This window comes from Heloderma suspectum, chromosome 6 (assembly GCF_057233095.1).
Source record: "Heloderma suspectum isolate Gila_16-S chromosome 6, 16-S_ref, whole genome shotgun sequence".
NCBI lineage: Eukaryota > Metazoa > Chordata > Lepidosauria > Squamata > Helodermatidae > Heloderma > Heloderma suspectum.
In genome coordinates, this window is record NC_139463.1 from 129,866,422 (window position 1) to 129,889,208 (window position 22,787).

At 49.4% G+C, this 22,787-nt stretch overlaps 1 protein-coding gene across 1 annotated transcript in view; it reads right to left on the bottom strand.

The window, feature by feature from the left end:
* The window catches only part of MOGAT3 (monoacylglycerol O-acyltransferase 3), a 28,856-nt gene that overhangs the window by 1,076 nt on the left and 4,993 nt on the right, over positions 1–22,787 (bottom strand). Inside the window, exons 3-6 of the mRNA XM_084806898.1 lie at positions 17,082–17,152; positions 15,141–15,345; positions 8,177–8,348; positions 367–569 (exon numbers count right to left, since the gene is read on the bottom strand). Coding sequence (XP_084663024.1) covers positions 367–569; positions 8,177–8,348; positions 15,141–15,345; positions 17,082–17,152 — 651 coding nt within the window. The remainder of the gene's footprint in view (positions 1–366; positions 570–8,176; positions 8,349–15,140; positions 15,346–17,081; positions 17,153–22,787) is intronic.

Genomic DNA, 22,787 nt, shown 5'->3' on the forward strand with positions numbered 1-22,787 from the left:
ACGCCACCCCCAAATGCTTTGCTGTACAGCACGGAACAATTGTTGCTGGGAAAATCTATCCACCCGCCTCCCCCCACCCCCCGCGCTACTGTGAGGGTTGCAGCTCAGCTCCGAGGGAACAGGGAAGGGGGGGGCAGGGGGAGATGTCAGCCTCCCTGCTAATCAGAAAGTTCTAGTGCTCCCTCCCCGTGAGCCCCCCTGGCTCCATCACCCCACCGGCTCTTACCATAATGAGCTCCTGGGCATGCCAGAGGGGGAAGGGGGCCGTCCACCTCTAGACCAGAAGGGTGCCCAAAGAGCAACCTGGAAGCCTTTTGCGTCCAGCCTGGCCATTGCTCTTCGCGGCCGGGGGAGGTGTGTCTTTACCTACAACAGTGATGGGGGAGGCCAGGGGCAGGATCCCCCAGAGGCGACTGCAGAAGAGGCTCCGTCCCCCAAAGATGCAGGGGGCAAACCCCGTCAGCTGCTTGAAACGGAGCTGGAGCCGGCGGACAAAGCTGCCTGCTGGGAAATGCACCTGCCGGAAAATGTCGTTCTCGCCAAAGGAGTAAACGGGCACCAGGTCCGCCCTGGAGAGAGGAAGCGGAAGGCAGGGTGAGACAAGGCAGCACCCCCTCCCCTGAAGTGGCATTCAAGCAGGGCCTGGGACTAGCTCCACCCATCCCAGCTGCCCTGGCCCTGGGACCCGGTGGCTGATACATGCAGGCAGATGAGGTGGTAGAGCTGTTTCCCGCCTCCCAGCTGAGCAGAGCGGAGCAAGCTGCTCCAGATGGTCCGGGGACTACAGAAGCAAGCAAGCTCCCAAAGAGTGATCGACCAGAGCGAGCGGACAGGGGGAGCAAACAGGAGTTGGCCAGGGGAGGTCAAGGGGGAGGCCCCTAACATTTTTTTTCATTTTGTTTTTGAACTAATTTTTTTCATTTATTTGTCCTGTAACACACACTTCCACACCAGTGGGACTCTGCTTTTAACCTCTACTGAGTAGAGGAGCAGGCACAGGCTAGTCTAGAACAATCACAAAGCTAGACACAAAAAGGGAAAAGAGGCTATGGAAGGACAGGACTCCAGTGGTGGTGACCTGTAAGGTGTGTGCCATGTTTGTTTTCTTGCCTGAGAACAACATGGCCTACACCTGCAACAAGTGCAAGTTGATTACGCTGCTGGAAGAAAAAGTAAGTGGACTGGAGCGGCGACTGTCGACCCTCCGGGGAATAAGAGAACACAAAGAGTTCTTGGACAGAACGGGGGAACTACAGCAGCAAAGGGAAGACCAGAAGCTTGAAGAGCAACAGCAAGATGAGGCAGAAGTGGGAAATGCTGAGGTGAAGAAAAGTGGAGTAGAGGATACTCCTTGGAAAAGGGTGACAGGAGAAGAAGAACTAGATGCCACTGTGCACCGGTGGAAGCAGTGGAACTGTGGAACCGATTCCAGGTACTTGCGGATGAGACTGGAAGACAGCCTGCAGAGGAAGAATCACAGGGGAACCTACATGAGAGTGAGCAAGAGGCTGAAGGTCAGTCAAACGGAGTCGACGAGACCCAGGCCTACAACAAGAAGAAGAGTGGTAGTAGTGGGAGACTCCTTGCTGCGTGGGATCGAGACCCAAGTATGTCGCGAAGACCCGTGGACTCGCCAGGTATGTTGTCTCCCGGGAGGATGGATTAGAGACGTGACTGAAAGGTTGCCTGCACTCATAGAGCCCACTGACAGGTATCCCTTTCTTCTCATCCATGTGGGAACAAATGATACCGCCAAGCAGACCTACGAAGAAATCATGTCAGACTTTGAAGCTTTTGGAAGGAAACTCAAAAACTTTGGGACCCAGAGAGTTTTCTCATCCATCCTTCCAGTAGTTAGAAGAGGGATAGAAAGGGAATGAAAAATACTCTGAGTGAATGACTGGCTACGAAGGTGGTGCCGACGAGAGAGATTTGGATCTGGGACCAAGGGCTATACTTCCAGGAAGATGGGCTGCTGGCAAGGGATGGGTTGCACCTCACAAAGGCTAGGAAGAATGTGTTTGGCCACAGCATGAAGAACTTCATCAGGAGAGCTTTAAACTGAATCCTACGGGGAAGGGAGATGTAATGTTGGGGGTAACAATGGATGTAGGCGCATGCACTGCAACGGAGAGAACAGCTCTGATAGCGCCCAATAATAGTCTTCAGACACATGTAGGAAGAAAGCCAGACTATGAAGCACATGGTCTTCGATGTCTATATACTAATGCCCAGAGTATGGGAAACAAACAGAACGAACAATTACCTGGGGAGGCGGTGGGCTCTCCCGCACTGGAGGCATTCAAGACGAGGCTGGACAGCCATCTGTCAGGGATGCTCTGACTTGGATTCCTGCATTGAGCAGGGGGTTGGACTCGATGGCCTTGTGGGCCCCTTCCAACCCTACTATTCTGTGATTCTATGAACTTGAGCTCTTAATACAGGAGGGAAATTATGACTTGAGAGGTATAACTGAGACTTGGTGGGATGACTCTCATGACTGGAATACAGCACTTGAAGGATATAACTTGTTCAAAAAGAACAGAAGGAACAGAAAGGGGGGTGGGGTTGCACTGTATGTGAAAAATACATATCTCTGCACAGAAATACAGGCGGATGAGCTTGGTGGCCCCATCGAGAGCACCTGGATCAAAATAAATGGAGCAAAGAATAAAAGGAACCTGGTAGTCGGGGTCTACAACCGGCCACCCAATCAAGGAGAAGACGAGGATGAAACTTTTGAAAAGCAAACAGCCAATGTTTTAAGTAAGCATGATGTAGTAGTAATGGGGGACTTCAATTTCCCCGATATTTGTTGGGAGACAAATTCTGCAAAACATGGCCCCTCCAGGAAATTCCTGACTTGTGTGGCGGATAACTTCCTCCTACAGAAAGTAGAGGAAGGAACTAGAGGATCGGCTATCCTTGTCTTGATCCAAACCAGTGGCAAGAGTGTTGGACTAGGAGCTGGGAGATCTGGGTTCTAGTCCCCACTCAGCCATGGAAGCTCACTGGGTGACTTTGGGCCAGTCACAGACTCTCAGCCCAACCCACCTCACAGGGTTGTTGTTGTGAGGATAAAATGGAGAGGAGGAGGATAATGTAAGCCGCCTTGGGTTCCTTGCAAGAGGAAAAAAGGCGGGGTATAAATGCAATAAATAAATAAATAAAATTAGTGGATCAAGTAGCAGTTACAGGAACTCTGGGGGAAAGCGACCATGTTGTACTTGAGTTCTTGGTTCTAAGGGAAGCAAAAGCCGAGTGTAGTCAAACGCGTACCCTGGATTTTAGGAAAGCTGATTTTAATAAACTCAACGATGATCAGTGAGGTCCCATGGCAAGCGATGCTAACGAGAAAAGGAGTCCAAGATGGGTGGGAGCTTTTAAAAAAGGAAATTCTCAAGGCACAATCACAAGCAATTCCAACAAGAAGAAAAGGTGGAAGACAACAGAAGAAGCCAATGTGGCTTCACAAAAAGCTTAGGGATGACCTGAAAACAAAGAAGGACACATATAGGAAGTGGAAAGAAGGCCAAGCAACAAAGGAAGAGTACAAGGAACACCTAATTACTTGGAATGAGTTCAAATCTCCAGGGCCAGATGAACTGCATCCTAGAGTCATAAAGGAACTGGCAGAAGAACTCTCAGAACCGCTGTCTATTCTCTTTGAGAAATCATGGAGGACGGGGGAAGTGCCAGATGACTGGAGGAGGGCTAATGTTGTCCCTATCTTCAAAAAGGGTAAAAAGGAGGAACCTGGGAACTACAGACCAGTCAGTCTGACATCTGGAGCAGATGATAAAGCAATCCATCTGGAAGCATCTTGAAAACAATGCCGTGATTACTTGAAGCCAACATAGATTTGTCAAGAACAAGTCCTGCCAGACGAATCTAATCTCATTTTTTGATCAAGTAACCTCCCTTGTAGACCATGGGAATGCTGTAGACATCATATACCTCGACTTCAGCAAAGCTTTCGACAAATTGCCCCATGATATCCTGATAAGCAAACTAGCTCAAAGCGGGCTAGATGAGACAACGATCAGGTGGATCCACAGTTTGCTACAGAATCGGACTCAAAGAGTGCTTATCAATGGGACCTTCTCAAACTGGGGAGAGGTAACGAGTGGGGTACCGCAGGGCTCAGTCCTGGGCTCAGTGCTCTTCAGCGTTTTTATTAATGACTTGGAGGAGGAGGTGCAGGGAATGCTGATCAAATGTGCAGATGACACCAAATTGGGCAGGATAGCTAATACTTTGGAAGACAGAAACAAAATTCAAAGTGATCTGGATAGACTGGAGCGCTGGGCAGAAAACAACAGAATGACATTGAATAGGGATCAATGCCAAGTTCTGCACCTAGGAAAAAGAAACCAAATGCACAGTTACAAGATGGAGGATATGTGGCTCAACAACACTACAAGCGAGAAGGATCTTGGAATTGTTGTCGATCACAAGCTGAATATGAGCCAACAATGTGATGTGGCTGCCAAAAAGGCCAATGCTCTTTTGGGCTGCATTAATGGAAGCATAGCTTCCAAATCCCGGGAAGTACTAGTTCCCCTCTACTCAGCACTGGTTAGGCCTCATCTGGAGTACTGTGTCCAGTTCTGGGCACCACACTTTAAGAAGGATGCAGACAAACTGGAGAGGGTCCAGAGGAGGGCAACAAAGATGATCAGGGGACTGGAAACAAAGCCCTATGAAGAGAGACTGAAAGCACTGGGCATGTTTAGCCTGGGGAAGAGAAGACTGTGGGGAGATATGATAGTGCTCTTCAAGTACTTGAAAGGTTGTCACAGAGAGGATCTCTTCTCGATCATCCCAGAGTGCAGGACACGGAATCATGGGCTCAAGTGACAGGAAGCCAGATTCGGGCTGAACATTGGGAAAAACATCCTGACTGTAAGAGCAATACGACAATGGAACTAGTTACCTAGGGCTCTCCCACACTGGAGGCGTTCAAGACGAGGCTGGACAGCCATCTGTCAGGGATGCTCTGACTTGGATTCCTGCACTGAGCAGGGGGTTGGACTCGATGGCCTTGTAGGCCCCTTCCAACCCTACTATTCTATGATTCTATGATATGATTCTATGAGTTTTGGAGGTGATAGAAGTCTGGACTGTTCCACTTCAGGTTGCAGGTAGAGAATAGCTTGCTTGAATGTGAAAGAAAAATTACAACTCCCTGCAGATAGAAATGCAATGAATATGGACTTGAGCACGCTCCGGGAGAGAGCGCAGGACAGGAAGGCCTGGCGTGCTATGGTCCATGGGGTCACGAAGAGTTGGACACGACTGAACAACAACAAACTGTTGGGGGACTTCAACGTACATTCGGAGGCCATCCTCACAGGAGCACCTCGGGACTTCATGGAGACCATGGCCTCCTGGGAGCTGCACCATATTCTAACTGGGCCCACCCATGTAGCCGGTCATGCACTAGACCTTGTGTTTGTTTCTGGAGAAGTGGGGAGTGATCTGGAAGTCGGGGGTATATCCACCACCCCCTTGTCATGGTCAGATCACTATCTGGTGATGTTGGACTTCTCGGTTCCACAACCCCTCCGCAGGGGTGGAGGACCCATTAAAATGGTCCGCCCCAGGCGTCTTATGGATCCAAATGGATTCCTGAACGCGCTTGGGGATTCTCTGGGGCATGCCAACGGCCACTCGGTCGAGACCCTGGTGGGTGGCTGGAATGCCGCAATCACTGGGGCATTAGATCGGGTGGCCCCGAAACGCCCTCTCCCCCTGAACAGGGCTCGGACTGCACCATGGTTCAATCCGCGGTTACGAGCTCTGAAACAGGAGGTGAGACGGCTAGAGCGCCGGTGGCGGAAGTCTCGCTCCAAAGACGATCAGACACGGGCTAGAGCTGTATCTTCAGCCTATCACGTGGCGGTGAAGGCAGCAAAAAAGGAATATTATTCTGCCTCCATCGCGTCTGCAGAGTGCTGCCCCAGGAGGCTGTTCCAAGTGGTCCGGAGCCTGGTCGGTCCTGTGGCTCCGGAACCACTGGAGCATTCTAAGGCCTCATGTGAGGCTTTGGCAAGGCACTTTGCAGATAAAATTGATCAGATTAGGTGTGTTACTCTGCACACTGTGGATACAGTTAGTGAGCAAGAGGCGGCCTGTGGCAAACCGGTTTTGTGGGATCGGTTCCAGCTTCTTCCTCCTGATGAAGTGGACAAGGTGCTTTCATCTGTAAGGCCAACCACTTGCTTACTTGATCCTTGCCCATCTTGGCTCATTATGAGCTGCAGAGAGAGACTGGGTGAGGGGATCAAGGCGGTGGTGAACGCCTCCCTTGAGGAGGGAGTGATGCCATCAGCCCTCAAGGAGGCAGTGATAAGACCGCTCTTAAAGAAGCCCTCCTTGGATCCTCAAGTTCTGAACAACTTTCGCCCAGTCTCAAATCTGCCATTTTTGGGCAAGGTGATTGAGCGGGTGGTGGCGGTGCAGTTGAAGGCACACTTGGAAGAAACTGATTATCTAGACCCATTTCAGTCGGGCTTCAGGCCTGGGCATGGGACAGAAACGGCCTTGGTCGCCTTGGTGGATGATATGAGGAGGGCTCTGGATAGGGGTGAATGCTCCTTCCTTGTTCTCCTCGACCTCTCAGCGGCTTTTGATACCGTTGACCACGGTATCCTCCTGGACCGCCTGGAGGGGTTGGGCATTGGAGACACTGTATTGCGGTGGTTCCGGTCCTTCCTCTCCAGCAGGTACCAGAGGGTAGCACTGGGAGAGGAGGTTTCGGACCCGTGGCCACTCACTTGTGGGGTGCCACAGGGTTCCATCCTCTCCCCGATGCTATTTAACATCTATGTGAAGCCACTGGGGGCTATCATCAGGAGGTTTGGGGTGCAGTGTCATCAATATGCGGATGACACGCAGCTCTACCTCTCATTCAAATCTTCACCAAGGTTGGCCGTAGAATCCCTGTCCAAATGTCTGGAGACGGTGAGTGGCTGGATGGGGAGGAATAAGCTGAAGCTCAACCCTGACAAGACCGAGGTACTTTTGGTGGGAGACAAGAGGAGGCTGGGGGATGTTGACCTGGTGTTGAATGGGGTACAGCTACCCTTGAAAGACCAGGTCCGCAGCCTGGGGGTCATTTTGGACTCCCAGCTGTCCATGGAGGCTCAGGTGTCAGCTGTGAGCCGGACAGCGCTGTATCAACTCCATCTGATACGGCGGCTGCGCCCCTACCTTCCCGACCATCTGCTCCCATCGGTAGTACATGCCCTGGTCTCCTCTCGTTTAGACTACTGTAATGCGCTCTACGTGGGGTTACCCTTGAAGACGGTTCGGAAACTGCAGCTGGTACAGAACGCGGCGGCTCGCCTGATTAAAGGCAGCCACCGGTGAGATCACATCACTCCAGTGCTGAAGGAGTTGCACTGGTTACCAGTTGTTTTCCGGGCCAAATTCAAGGTGTTGGTTTTGACCTTTAAAACCATATATGGTTCCGGCCCAGCCTATCTCAAGGAGCGCCTCCAGCAGCACCAGACGGGCCGCTTAACAAGATCAGCCTCGGATGGCCTTCTCTCTGTCCCATCAGCCAGGACAGCTAGACTGGTGGGGACGAGGGAGAGGGCCTTTTCTGTGGTGGCCCCCACTCTGTGGAACTCCCTCCCTAGGGAACTCCGTCATGCCCCCTCTTTAATGAGCTTCCATCGTGCATTAGAAACGTGGTTGTTCAGGCAGGCATTTGGGGTGGGTTAGGGTATTTTTTTAAAAAAAAAATTTATGGTAAAATTTTATTGTTTTAAATTGTTTATGGTGGGTTGTACATCGCCCAGAGTGGCTGGGTGACCAGTCAGATGGGCGATTAATAAATTTAATAAATAAATAAATAAATAAATAGACAGACAGAGAGACAGACAGACAGACAGACAGAAAACTAGCAGCACAGAGGAGAGGCTGATCTTTCTCCCTGCTGTGCTGGCCCTTCTCCTTGCAAGATGGTTGGGTGGTGATGGTTATGTGGGGGAACATTTACAAGTCTGATTTCCCCCACCCCACCATCTCAAGGCTCCTGCACTTCATTCCTGCTGCATTCTGTGGCACGTACAGAGCCCCCCCCAGGACTTCTGTCTCCCCCCCACCCCCAAAGCCCCCCAGCCCATCCTTGCTGCACATGCATGCACACAAACCACCCTCTTCCTACCCGTGTTGCAGAGCCAGGCGCACGAAGCCTCTCCTCCCATAAAGGCGGATGCGCTGCTTCCCAGGGGCGCAGTCCAATGATTCTGCTGCACCGCCCACGACAATGACCACTGCGTGGCCAGGCCCGCCACTGAGCAGGAAGTCCAGAGACCTTTTGTTGACTGGAACCATCCCTGGGATAGGATAAAGCAAAACCGAGGTGGGGTTCAGTCTCTTCCACCCCACAGAGTGGGGGGGGGGGCAGTCGCCTCTACTCCAGAGCTGACCCCCCCACCCTTGAGAGGGCTGGCCACTGTCTTCCCAAGCTCTTGTTCTAGGGCAACCCCACTTCACCCCTCTTCCCGAAGTCCGGAGGCTGCGGAGAATAGGATTTGCCCACCCATGTGACCATCCCTTCCCTCACTTCATCCTCTGATATTCATCCTTGGGATGTGGCAAATAAATAGAAAGTGTAAAGTCTCATGAGCTGGGATTACTATTGTTCAAGCAAACATATATCTAGTTTGCGCTCACAGCCACACTGCTTATGGTGGCCCTATATGAAGGATGAGTTGGGTGAATTGCATTCTTTCGCATTAGCCATGCTCACTCCTGACAGAGAGAGAGAATGAGAGGTAAAGCTTTATTGCTCTAAATCTGAACATCTATGGCAGGGGAGGAGAACACATGGCTCTCCAGATGTTGTTGGACCACAACTTCCATCTGCCTGAGCCAGCATAGCCAATGGTGGGGGAAGATTTTTTTTTATTATTTTATTTTTATTTCTTATTTTTTTAACTAACTTTTTCCCATTTATTTGTCTTGTAACACACACTTCCACACCAGTGGGACTCTGCTTTTAACCTCTACTGAGTAGAGGAGCAGGCACAGGCTAGTCTAGAACAATCACAAAGCTAGACAGAAAAAGAGAAAAGAGGCTATGGAAGGACAAGACTCTCCAGTGGTGGTGACCTGCAAGGTGTGTGCAATGTTTGTTTTCTTGCCTGAGAACAACATGGCCTACACCTGCAACAAATGCAAGTTGATCACGCTGCTGGAAGAAAAAGTAAGTGGACTGGAGCGGCGACTGTCGACCCTCCGGGGAATAAGAGAACACGAAGAGTTCTTGGACAGAATGGGGGAACTACAGCAGCAAAGGGAAGACCAGAAGCTTGAAGAGCAACAGCAAGATGAGGCAGTGGGAAATGCTGAGGTGAAGAAAAATGGAGTAGAGGATACTCCGTGGAAAAGGGTGACAGGAGAAGAAGAACTAGACGCCACTCTGCACCAGTGGAAGCAGTGGAGCTGTGGAACCGATTCCAAGTACTTGCAGATGAGACTGGACAGCCTGCAGAGGAAGAATCACAGGGGAACCTGCATGAGAGTGAGCAAGAGGCTGAAGGTCAGTCAAACAGAGGCGATGAAACCAAGGCCTACAAGTAGAAGAAGAGAAGAGTGGTAGTAGTGGGAGACTCCTTGCTGCGTGGGATCAAGACCCAAGTATGTCGCGAAGACCCATGGACTCGCCAGGTATGTTGTCTCCCGGGAGGACGGATTAGAGACGTGACTGAAAGGTTGCCTGCACTCATAAAGCCCACTGACAGGTATCCCTTTCTTCTCATCCATGTGGGAACAAATGATACCGCCAAGCGGAGCTACGAAGAGATCACGTCAGACTTTGAAGCTTTGGGAAGGAAACTCAAGAACTTTGGGGCCCAGATAGTTTTCTCATCCATCCTTCCAGTAGTTAGAAGAGGGATAGAAAGGGAACGAAAAATACTCCGGGTGAATGACTGGCTACGAAGGTGGTGCCGACGAGAGAGATTTGGATTCTGGGACCACGGGCTATACTTCCTGGAAGATGGGCTGTTGGCTAGGGACGGGTTGCACCTCACAAAGGCTGGGAAGAATGTGTTTGGCCATAGCATGAAGAACTTCATCAGGAGGGCTTTAAACTGAATCCTACGGGGAAGGGAGATGTAATGCTGGGGGTAACAATGGACGTAGGCGCATGTACTGCAAGGGAGAGAACAGCTCTGATAGCGCCCAATAATAGTCTTCAGACACAGGTAGGAAGAAAGCCAGACTATGAAGCACATGGTCTTCGATGTCTATATACTAATGCCCAGAGTATGGGAAACAAACAGAACGAACTTGAACTCTTAATACAAGAGGGAAATTATGACCTGATAGGTATAACTGAGACTTGGTGGGATGACTCTCATGACTGGAATACAGCAATTGAAGGATATAACTGGTTCAAAAAGAACAGGAGGAACAGAAAGGGAGGTGCGGTTGCACTGTATGTGAAAAATACATATCTCTGCACAGAAATGCAGGAGGAGGAGCTTGGTAGCCCCATCGAGAGCATCTGGGTAGAAATAAATGGAGCAAAGAATAAAAGGAACCTGGTGGTCGGAGTCTACTACCGGCCACCCAATCAAGGAGAAGACGAGGATGAAACTTTTGAAAAGCAAATAGCCAATGTTTTAAGGAAGCATGATGTAGTAGTAATGGGGGACTTCAATTTCCCCGATATTTGTTGGGAGACAAATTCTGCAAAACATGGCCCCTCCAGGAAATTCCTGACTTGTGTGGCGGATAACTTCCTCCTACAGAAAGTAGAGGAAGGAACTAGAGGATCGGCTATCCTTGACTTGATCCTAACCAACAGAGATGACTTAGTGGATCAAGTAGCAGTTACAGGAACTCTGGGGGAAAGCGACCATGTTGTACTTGAGTTCTTGGTTCTAAGGGAAGCAAAAGCCGAGTGTAGTCAAACGCGTACCCTGGATTTTAGGAAAGCTGATTTTCATAAACTCAGAACAATGATCAGTAAGGTCCCATGGCAAGCGATGCTAGCGAGAAAAGGAGTCCAAGATGGGTGGGAGCTTTTAAAAAAGGAAATTCTCAAGGCACAATCACAAGCAATTCCAACAAGAAGAAAAGGTGGAAGACAACAGAAGAAGCCAATGTGGCTTCACAAAAAGCTTAGGGATGACCTGAAAACAAAAAAGGACACATATAGGAAGTGGAAAGAAGGCCAAGTAACAAAGGAAGAGTACAGGCACATAGCACAGAATTGCAGGGATGGCGTCAGGAAGGCTAAAGCTGAGAATGAGCTGAGGTTAGCAAGGGATGTTAAAAACAACAAAAAGGCTTTCTTCAGCTACGTGCACAGTAAAAGGCAGAGGAAAGAAATGGTTGTTCAGCTATTAAATAAGGATGGCAAAACGATAACAGAGGACAAAGAAAAGGCAGAGGTGCTCAATTCCTACTTTGGCTCAGTCTTCTCCCAAAAGAGGGTCTATGACCCCGCTGGCAAAGGCGAAGTACAGGCTGAAGGGGCAGGATTGCAGCTTGAGATGGATAGGCATATGGTCAAGGAACACCTAATTACTTGGAATGAGTTCAGAACTCCAGGGTCAGATGAACTGCATCCTAGAGTCATAAAGGAACTGGCAGAAGAACTCTCAGAACCGCTGTCTATTCTCTTTGAGAAATCATGGAAGACGGGGGAAGTGCCAGATGACTGGAGGAGGGCTAACTTTGTCCCTATCTTCAAAAAAGGTAAAAAGGAGGAACTTGGGAACTACAGACCAGTCAGTCTGATATCAATCCCTGGGAAAATTCTGGAGCAGATCATAAAGCAATCCATCTGGAAACACCTTGACAACAATGCCGTGATTACTCGAAGCCAACATGGATTTGTCAAAAACAAGTCCTGCCAGACAAATCTGATCTCATTTTTTGATCAAGTCACCTCCCTTGTAGACCGTGGGAATGCTGTAGACATCATATACCTCGACTTCAGCAAAGCTTTCGACAAAGTGCCCCATGATATCCTGATGAGCAAACTGGCTCAAAGTCGGCTCGATGAGACAACGATCCAGTGGATCCACAGTTGGCTACAGAATCGGACTCCAAGAGTGCTTATCAATGGGACCTTCTCAAACTGGGGTGCTTCCTGATGGATTGCTTTATCATCTGCTCCAGAATTTTCCCAGGGATTGATGTCAGACTGACTGGTCTGTAGTTCCCAGGTTCCTCCTTGTTACCCTTTTTGAAGATAGGGACAACATTAGCCCTCCGCCAGTCATCTGGCACTTCCCCCGTCCTCCATGATGTCTCAAAGAGAATAGATAGCGGTTCTGAGAGTTCTTCTGCCAGTTCCTTTATTACTCTAGGGTGCAGTTCATCTGTCCCTGGAGATTTGAACTCAAAGTAATTAGGTGTTCCTTGACCGTATGCCTATCGATCTCAAGCTGCAATCCTGCCCCTTCAGCCTGTACTTTGCCTTTGCCAGGGGTGTCAGAGACCCTCTTTCGGGAGAAGACTGAGCCAAAGTAGGATTCATAGATTCATAGAATAGTAGGGTTGGAAGGGGCCTACAAGGCCATCGAGTCCAACCCCCTGCTCAATGCAGGAATCCAAGTCAGAGCATCCCTGACAAATGGCTGTCCAGCCTCGTCTTGAAGGCCTCCAGTGTGGGAGAGCCCACCACCTCCCCAGGTCATTGGTTCCATTGTCGTATTGCTCTGACAGTCAGGAAGTTTTTCCTGATGTTCAGCCAGAATCTGGCTTCCTGTAACTTGATTAGTGATCTCCAGCAGTTTGACAGGTAGTGTTTGTTTTCTTTCTCATAGAGTTTTCTAGAGTTTATTTATTTATTTATTACATTTATATCCTGCCTTTTTTCCTCCAAGGAACTCAAGGCAGCATACATAATCCTCCTCCTCTCCATTTTATCCTCACAACAACAACCCTGTGAGGTAGGTTGGGCTGAGAGTATGTGACTGGCCCAAAGTCACCCAGTGAGCTTCCATGGCCGAGTGGGGACTAGAACCCGGATCTCCCGACTCCCAGTCCAGCAGTCTAAGTTAAACTTTTTGGGCCAATTTCTCCAGTTGCACAGCATCTTTTGGGGAATGGTTTGTTGTGTGAGGCCAGGGGAAAGTCTAGCACAAGCTATGCCCTAGTAGTAGCATAACATGGCTATAGTTTTTATTAAATATTTAATAAAATATTAAATATTTAATACAATTTAATATTTTATTAAATATTTAATATTTAAGTAATATTTCTTCCACCACTCCAGCCCATTTTATCTTATGGCAGTTCATAAGGTCTCTCCCCAGGCATGCTCCAAATGATCTGGCAAAAGAGGGGGGTGATAGGAATGAATGTGGCTGGTTACCAGGGAGACAGGATAGAAGGGGGGGAGGGAGTTATTAAATCCATTAAAGGTAAGGTAAAGGTGTCCCCAACCAGTCGTGTCCGACTCTAGGGTGCGGTGCTCATCCCCGTTTCTAAGCCGAAGCACCAGCGCTGTCCGAAGACGCTTCCGTGGTCATGTGGCCGGCATGACTGAACACCGAGGTGCACGGAACGCTGTTACCTTTCCTGCCAAGGCGGTACCTATATATCTACTTGCAATTTCTTGCTTTCAAACTGCTAATTATATCCATTACGTTTAGGCAATTGGGGGAGTGTGAGGGTTTTTTTTTGGGGGGGGGGGAGAATAGATTTAACACTACAGCTCTTATTTTAAACATATTCATGTTTTTCTTTAACCAGTCATCTAAGCTTAGTGACCACCATCACAATTTCTTTTCTCCATGTTCACCCAAACTCCCAAATGCCAGGAAATTGCACTGTTAAGGACCATGCTCTGAACAGATGTGATCAGGGAGGGGAGATGGCATCCTAAGCTGTGGCTAGTTCCAGCTTTACCACCACCCTGGAGCTGGATGACAGTGGCAGAGTGCTGGACCCAAGTCCCAGGTTTCTCTGTTCACTGGAATAGTCACATGGAGTCTATGCAACAGAAGCGAAGTATCTAACTGGCATCTGTGACAAATCCTGAATGAGTGAGGTGGCTCGACAGTGCCCCCTAGAGCATCTGCTGAGTTGTCACCATGCTGGAACACCCAATAGACTTGCTCATTTATTTATTTCCCAATACGCATCTAAAACTTCTCACTGTTTTTCTGAATAGGCCAGCTAGTTCCAATCAGCTGGGTGTTTTGAGATGTAAGTTTAGGGCAATCAGGAAGGGGGGTCCAGCCACTTTCTGATTTGCTGGCTAGACCTCTGACATCAGAAGTGGAAGCTAGTCACTGCCAAAGGTCCAGCGGCTTTTACTAAACTCAGATTCCCATGAAAGCGAGAGTTCACTCACTAAATCTATAGCCTTCCATGTATCATCTAGCCAAAGGCCAGGATACTCTCTGTCAGACCATCCGCTCTGCATATGCAGAGTTCATATGCAATTAACTCTGTATATGCTCTGGAACCCAAGACTCTATTCATGCAGGTAACATGTAACTAGTTTAGTTAGACTGACTTTATTGATTTTACTTGGAATTGTGTGTGTGTGTGTGTGTGTGTGTGTGTGTGTGTGAGAGAGAGAGAGAGAGAGAGAGACTGTTGCCTTCCCTTGTTCCCCCTGCCCCTTCCCCCAATTAACCCTCTATTTAAAATCTGGACCATTTAGCTGTGCTGTTTTAAAAGGGAATTCTCACTAAAGCCTTTCCCATGCGAAGGACCACATGGCTACAAAACTACCACTCATATCCTTAGGAATTTTTTAAAGGTTTCAGTTCTGTGTTTGGGGGCTTTGGACAAGGAAATACAAAGTGCCTTCTTCTTAAATTTTTCCTAGGGCTGGTCTGAAGGGAATAGGTCTGGTCCTTGGCAACAGGTCTCAGAAACTCTCCAAGCAGTTGGGCAGTGTGTCAGGAGGTTCATCCTGACTGGCGGCAGCCCATCAGGAATGCTTTGGGCGGCGAGCCCTTGTGAAGAAAGGACCCAACGGGAGGAACCGTTATCTCCCTTCCCAGTCTGTAAGAGCCACCGATACCAGTCACAGAGAATGACAGAGGTGAAGCCCTCTGGCCCCCCAAGCCCCCTTCCACCACATGAGGGGGGGAGGGGGAGTCATTCCCCCATGACCTCCCCCTCCCCCCACATGTGGCATGTCCTACCTGAGCTCATCATGTACTCGCGGTACACAGGCAGGTAGAAGAGGCCGGCCAGGAGAGCAAGGCTGGACTTGAGGCCCGGGAAGGCTTGGGAGAAGCCGGTGCCCTCGGTGCAGAAAGCTGAGAAGGCTCCCGCGCAGATGATGCCGTGGGGGTGGGAGCCCAGCACGTAGTTCCGTGAGGGGGGCAGCTCTGCTGTCTTCACCAGCTGCAAATCAGAGAACAGGGAGGGCCCAAAGGCGGCACCCGTCCAGACACAGCATCAAGAGGGGCTGGGGGGTGGCAGCTGGATCAGACCAGCATGGGTACCCCCACCCACCTTGAGTCCAGCAACCTGCATCCCCCCACAGTGGCCAGCCAGAGTCCTCTGGGACACCTAGACACGGGGCACCTCTCTCACCTGCACCTCAGGAACCACCAGTGAACTCCATCCAGTTAACTATGGGCCATTGTGGGAAGAAGCCCACCTTTTGCCCCAATTCCTCCCCCACTCAGGATGACCCCAACAAGAAGTGGCAAGCACAGCTCTCCATCCGCTTTCTCCATGCTATGAGGAAGTAAGTGTAAAAACCTCTGTCATGTCCCCCCATCCCTGGTCATCTATTTTCTAAACAGAAGAACTCCAAGTGCTTGAGCCCCTCTTGGTAGTGGAGGTGCTGCACGGGGGGCCATGGTAGGAATCTAGCCCCCACTTTCCCCACTGATCCATCCTCCTCAGTCTTTTCCGGTTCCCCAGAGCCCAGGTGTGGGCTGGCCAAGGGGAAGCAGCAGCTGAGGAGGCCCAGAAATGCAGCCACCCACAAGACCCGTTCCACGACCCTCTGTGGCCCTCCCCCCAGGTGCTTCCTTCTCCTGGCTGGCCCGCCCTCCCCCAGGCGGCTACCTGCCTCCTCCTCCCTAAGACCCTTGCTCTTTCCGCCAGACCGGATCCTCTCCCACAACCCACACCGTGTTCATAGAACACTGTGGGGGCTGCAAGCCCTCTGGATGCTCTATATAGCATCCACCAACTGGAGTTGGTTACTGGTCCCCAGTTCCTTTTTCAGCACTGAGTGGCCTAGAGAAGGAATTGGAGGGGTTTACATGTCCAAGCAGGCCTTTGGTTACACAAAATTAAACACCTCCCTGAGCAGGAGGCTGCTCCCTTCAAGTGTGTGTGACTTAGAATAGTAGGATTGGAAGGGGCCTACAAGGCCATCGAGTCCAACCCCCTGCTCAATGCAGGAATCCAAGTCAGAGCATCCCTGACAGATGGCTGTCCAGCCTCGTCTTGAATGCCTCCAGTGTGGGAGAGCCCACCACCTCCCTAGGGAATGGGTTCCATTGTCGTATTGCTCTAACGGTCTGGATGTTTTTCCTGATGGTCAGCCAGAATCTGGCTTCCTGTCACTTGAGCCCCTTTATTTTGTGTCCTGCACTCTGGGATGAGCGAGAAGAGATCCTGGCCTTCCTCCCAGTGACAGCCTTTCAAGTCCTTGAAGAGCGCTATCGTATCTCCCCTCAGTCTTCTCTTCTCAAGGCTAAACATGCCCAGTTCTCTCAGTCTCTCTTCATAGGGCTTTGTTTCCAGTCCCCTGATCATCTTCGTTGCCCTCCTCTGAACCCGCTCCAGCTTGTCTGCATCCTTCTTAAAGTGTGTGCCCAGAACCAGACACAGTACTGAAGATGAGGCCTAACCAGTGCTGAGTAGAGGGGAACTAGTACTTCCCGGGATTTGGAAGCTATACTTCTGTTAATGCAGCCCAAAATAATATTTGCCTTTTTTGCAGCCACATCATAGCCACTTGGGGTGGCCCAACACTTTTGGGGTGCACAGGAGCATGTCCCTCCCAGTTCCTTTCACAGGCTGCTTGTGCACCTCTGTCTTGAGGACTTGGGAGCAGAGTTCAGCCCCACATTAAAGTTGCCAGACGGCCCTCTACCCCTGCAAGTCTTTTTGCTGACCTTAATGGGGAAATAGTCCCTGTGCAGCTCCCAGATCTTCCAGCGCCGCATCCAGTCACTACGGCGGCCCCCTGCAAGGCAAAGGACACAGGTAGAATCACAGAATCATAGAATAGTAGGGTTGGAAGGGGCCTGCAAGGCCATCGAGACCAACCTTTGCTCAATGCAGGAATCCAAGTCAGAGCATCCCTGACAGATGGCTGTCCAGCCTCGTCTTGAATGCCTCCAGTGTGGGAGAGCCCACCACCTCCCTAGGGAATTGGTTCCATTGTCGTATTGCTCTAACAGTCAGGAAGTTTCTCCTGATGTTCAGCCGGAATCTGGCTTCCTGTAACTTGAGCCCATGATTCCGTGTCCTGCACTCTGGGATGATCGAGAAGAGATCCTATAGACCGCTGTCTATTCTCTTTGAGAAATCATGGAGGACGGGGGAAGTGCCAGATGACTAGAGGAGGGCTAATGTTGTCCCTATCTTCAAAAAGGGTAAAAAGGAGGAGCCTGGGAACTACAGACCAGTCAGTCTGACATCAATTCCTGGGAAAATTCTGGAGCAGATGATAAAGCAATCCATCTGGAAGCACCTTGAAAACAATGCCGTGATTACTCGAAGCCAAGATGGATTTGTCAAAAACAAGTCCTGCCAGACAAATCTGATCTCATTTTTTGATCAAGTCACCTCCCTTGTGGACTGTGGGAATGCTGTGGACATCATATACCTCGACTTCAGCAAAGCTTTTGACAAAGTGCCCCATGATATCCTGATGAGCAAACTAGCTCAAAGTGGGCTAGATGAAACAACGATCTGGTGGATCCACAGTTGGCTACAGAAACGAACTCCAAGAGTGCTTATCAATGGGACCTCCTCAAACTGGGGAGAGGTAACGAGTGGGGTACCGCAGGGCTCAGTCCTGGGCCCAGTGCTCTTCAATGTTTTTATGAATGACTTGGAGGAGGAGGTGCAGGGAATGCTGATAAAATGTGCAGATGACAGCAAATTGGGCCGGATAGCTAATACTTTGGGAGACAGAAGCACAATTCAAAGTGATCTGGATAGACTGGAGTGCTGGGCAGAAAACCAGTTCTGGGCACCACACTTTAAGAAGGATACAGACAAACTGGAGAGGGTTCAGAGGAGGGCAACAAAGATGATCAGGGGACTGGAAACAAAACCCTATGAAGAGAGACTGAAAGCACTGGGCATGTTTAGCCTTGAGAAGAGAAGACTGAGGGGAGCTATGATAGCACTCTTCAAGTACTTGAAAGGTTGTCACAGAGAAGAAGGCCAGGATCTCTTCTTGATCATCCCAGAGTGCAGGACACGGAATAATGGGCACAAGTTACAGGAAGCCAGATTCCAGCTGAACATCAGGAAAATCATCCTGACTGTTAGAGCAATACAACAATGGAACCAATGACCTAGGGAGGTGGTGGGCTCTCCCACACTGGAGGCCTTCAAGACAAGGCTGGACAGCCATCTGTCAGGGATGCTCTGACTTGGATTCCTGCGTTGAGCAGGGGGTTGGACTCGATGGCCTTGTAGGCCCCTTCCAACCCTACTATTCTGTGATTCTATGATCCTGGCCTTCCTTTCTGGGACAAGCTTTCAAGTCCTTGAAGAGCGCTATCCTATCCCCCCTCAGTCTTCTCTTCTCAAGGCTAAACATGCCCAGTTCTTTCAGTCTCTCTTCATAGGGCTTTGTTTCCAGTCCTCTGATCACCTTTGTTGCCCTCCTCTGAACCCTCTCCAGTTTGTCTGCATCCTTCTTCAAGTGTGGTGCCCAGAAATGGACACAGTACTCCAGATGAGGCCTAACCAGTGCTGAGTAGAGGGGAACTAGTACTTCCCGGGATTTGGAAGCTATGCTTCTATGAATGCAACCCAAAATAGCATTGGCCTTTTTTGCAGCCACATCACATTATAGAATCATAGAATAGAATCATAGAATAGTAGGGTTGGAAGGGGCCTACAAGGCCATCGAGTCCAACCCCCTGCTCAATGCAGGAATCCAAGTCAGAGCATCCCTGACAAATGGCTGTCCAGCCTCGTCTTGAAGGCCTCCAGTGTGGGAGAGCCCACCACCTCCCCAGGTAATTGGTTCCATTGCCGTATTGCTCTGACACTCAGGAAGTTTTTCCTGATGTTCAGTCGGAATCTGGCTTCCTGTAACTTGAGCCCATTATTCCGTGTCCTGCACTCTGGGATGATCAAGAAGAGATCCTGGCCTTCTTCTCTGTGACAACCTTTCAAGTACTTGAAGAGTGCTATCATATCTCCCCTCAGTCTTCTCTTCTCAAGGCTAAACATGCCCAGTTCTTTCAGTCTCTCTTCATAGGGCTTTGTTTCCAGTCCCCTGATCATCTTTGTTGCCCTCCTTTGAACCCTCTCCAGTTTGTCTGCATCCTTCTTAAAGTGTGGTGCCCAGAACTGGACACAGTACTCCAGATGAGGCCTAACCAGTGCTGAGTAGAGGGGAACTAGTACTTCCCGGGATTTGGAAGCGATGCTTCTATGAATGCAGCCCAAAATAGCATTTGCCTTTTTTGCAGCCACATCACATTGTTGGCTCATATTCAGCTTGTGATCGACGACAATTCCAAGATCCTTCTCGCTCGTAGTGTGGTTGAGCCACGTATCCCCCATCTTGTAACTGTGCATTTGGTTTCTTTTTCCTAGGTGCAGAACTTGGCATTTGTCCCTATTAAATGCCATTCTGTTGTTTTCTGCCCAGCACTCCAGTCTATCCAGATCACTTTGAATTTTGTTTCTGTCTTCCAAAGTATTAGCTATCCCTCCCAATTTTGTGTCATCTGCAAATTTGATCAGCATTCCCTGCACCTCCTCCTCCAAGTCATTAATAAAAATATTGAAGAGCACTGGGCCCAGGACTGAGCCCTGCGGTACCCCACTCGTTACCTCTCCCCAGCTTGAGAAGGTCCCATTGATAAGCACTCTTTGAGTCCGATTCTGTAGCTAACTGTGGATCCACATGATCGTTGTTTCATCTAGCCCACTTCGAGCTAGTTTGCTCATCAGGATATCATGGGGCACTTTGTCGAAAGCTTTGCTGAAGTCGAGGTATATGATGTCTACAGCATTCCCACGGTCTACAAGGGAGGTGACTTGATCAAAAAATGAGATCAGATTTGTCTGGCAGGACTTGTTTTTGACAAATCCATGTTGGCTTCGAGTAATCACGGCATTGTTGTCAAGGTGCTTCCAGATGGATTGCTTTATGATCTGCTCCAGAATTTTCCCAGGGATTGATGTCAGACTGACTGGTCTGTAGTTCCCAGGTTCCTCCTTTTTACCCTTTTTGAAGAAAGGGACAACATTAGCCCTCCTCCAGTCATCTGGCACTTCCCCCGTCCTCCATGATTTCTCAAAGAGAATAGACAGCGGTTCTGAGAGTTCTTCTGCCAGTTCCTTTATGACTCTAGGATGCAGTTCATCTGGCCCTGGAGATTTGAACTCATTCAAAGTAATGAGGTGTTCCTTGACCATATGCCTGTCGATCTCAAGCTGCAATCCTGCCCCTTCAGCCTGTACTTTGCCTTTGCCAGGGGGGTCATAGACCCTCTTTTGGGAGAAGACTGAGCCAAAGTAGGAATTGAGCACCTCTGCCTTTTCTTTGTCCTCTGTTATCATTTTGCCATCCTTATTTAATAGCTGAACAACCATTTCTTTCCTCTGCCTTTTACTATGCACGTAGCTGAAGAAAGCCTTTTTGTTGTTTTTAGCATCCCTCGCTAACCTCACCTCGTTCTCCGCTTTAGCCTTCCTGACGCCATCCCTGCAATTCTGTGCTACCTGCCTGTACTCTTCCTTTGTTGCTTGGCCTTCTTTCCACTTCCTATATGTGTCCTTTTTTGTTTTCAGGTCATCCCTAAGCTTTTTGTGAAGCCACATTGGCTTCTTCTGTTGTCTTCCACCTTTTCTTCTTGTTGGAATTGTTTGTGATTGTGCCTTGAGAATTTCCTTTTTTAAAAGTTCCCACCCATCTTGGACTCCTTTTCTCGCTAGCATTGCTTGCCATGGGACCTTACTGATCATTGTTCTGAGTTTATTAAAATCAGCTTTCCTAAAATCCAGGGTACGCGTTTGAGTACACTCGGCTTTTGCTTCCCTTAGAACCAAGAACTCAGGTACAACATGGTCGCTTTCCCCCAGAGTTCCTGTAACTGCTACTTGATCCGCTAAGTCATCTCTGTTGGTTAGGATCAAGTCAAGGATAGCCGATCCTCTAGTTCCTTCCTCTACTTTCTGTAGGAGGAAGTTATCCGCCACACAAGTCAGGAATTTCCTGGAGGGGCCATGTTTTGCAGAATTTGTCTCCCAACAAATATCGGGGAAATTGAAGTCCCCCATTACTACTACATCATGCTTCCTTAAAACATTGGCTATTTGCTTTTCAAAAGTTTCATCCTTGTCTTCTCCTTGATTGGGTGGCCGGTAGTAGACTCCGACCACCAGGTTCCTTTTATTCTTTGCTCCATTTATTTCAACTCAGATGCTCTCGATGGGGCTACCAAGCTCCTCCTCCTGTATTTCTGTGCAGAGATATGTATTTTTCACATACAGTGCAACCCCGCCTCCCTTTCTGTTCCTCCTGTTCTTTTTGAACAAGTTATATCCTTCAACTGCTGTATTCCAGTCATGAGAGTCATCCCACCAAGTCTCAGTTATACCTATCAAGTCATAATTTCCCTCCTGTATTAAGAGTTCAAGTTCGTTCTGTTTGTTTCCCATACTCTGGGCATTAGTATATAGACATCGAAGACCATGTGCTTCATAGTCTGGCTTTCTTCCTACCTGTGTCTGAAGACTATTATTGGGCGCTATCAGAGCTGTTCTCTCCATTGCAGTGCATGCGCCTACGTCCATTGTTACCCCCAACATTACATCTCCCTTCCCCGTAGGATTCAGTTTAAAGCCCTCCTGATGAAGTTCTTCATGCTGTGGCCAAACACATTCTTCCCAGCCTTTGTGAGGTGCAACCCATCCCTAGCCAACAGCCCATCTTCCAGGAAGTATAGCCCGTGGTCCCAGAATCCAAATCTCTCTCGTCGGCACCACCTTCGTAGCCAGTCATTCACCCGGAGTATTTTTCGTTCCCTTTCTATCCCTCTTCTAACTACTGGAAGGATGGATGAGAAAACTATCTGGGCCCCAAAGTTCTTGAGTTTCCTTCCCAAAGCTTCAAAGTCTGACGTGATCTCTTCGTAGCTCCGCTTGGCGGTATCATTTGTTCCCACATGGATGAGAAGAAAGGGATACCTGTCAGTGGGCTTTATGAGTGCAGGCAACCTTTCAGTCACGTCTCTAATCTGTCCTCCCGGGAGACAACATACCTGGCGAGTCCACGGGTCTTCGCGACATACTTGGGTCTCGATCCCACGCAGCAAGGAGTCTCCCACTACTACCACTCTTCTCTTCTTCTTCTTGTAGGCCTGGGTTTCATCGCCTCTGTTTGACTGACCTTTAGCCTCTTGCTCACTCTCATGCAGGTTCCCCTGTGATTCTTCCTCTGCAGGCTGTCCTCCAGTCTCATCTGCAAGTACCTGGAATCGGTTCCACAGCTCCACCGCTTCCACTGGTGCAGAGTGGCGTCTAGTTCTTCTCCTAACTGTCACCGTTTTCCAAGGAGTATCCTCTACTCCATTTTTTTTCACCTCAGCATTCCCCACTTCTGCCTCATCTTGCTGTTG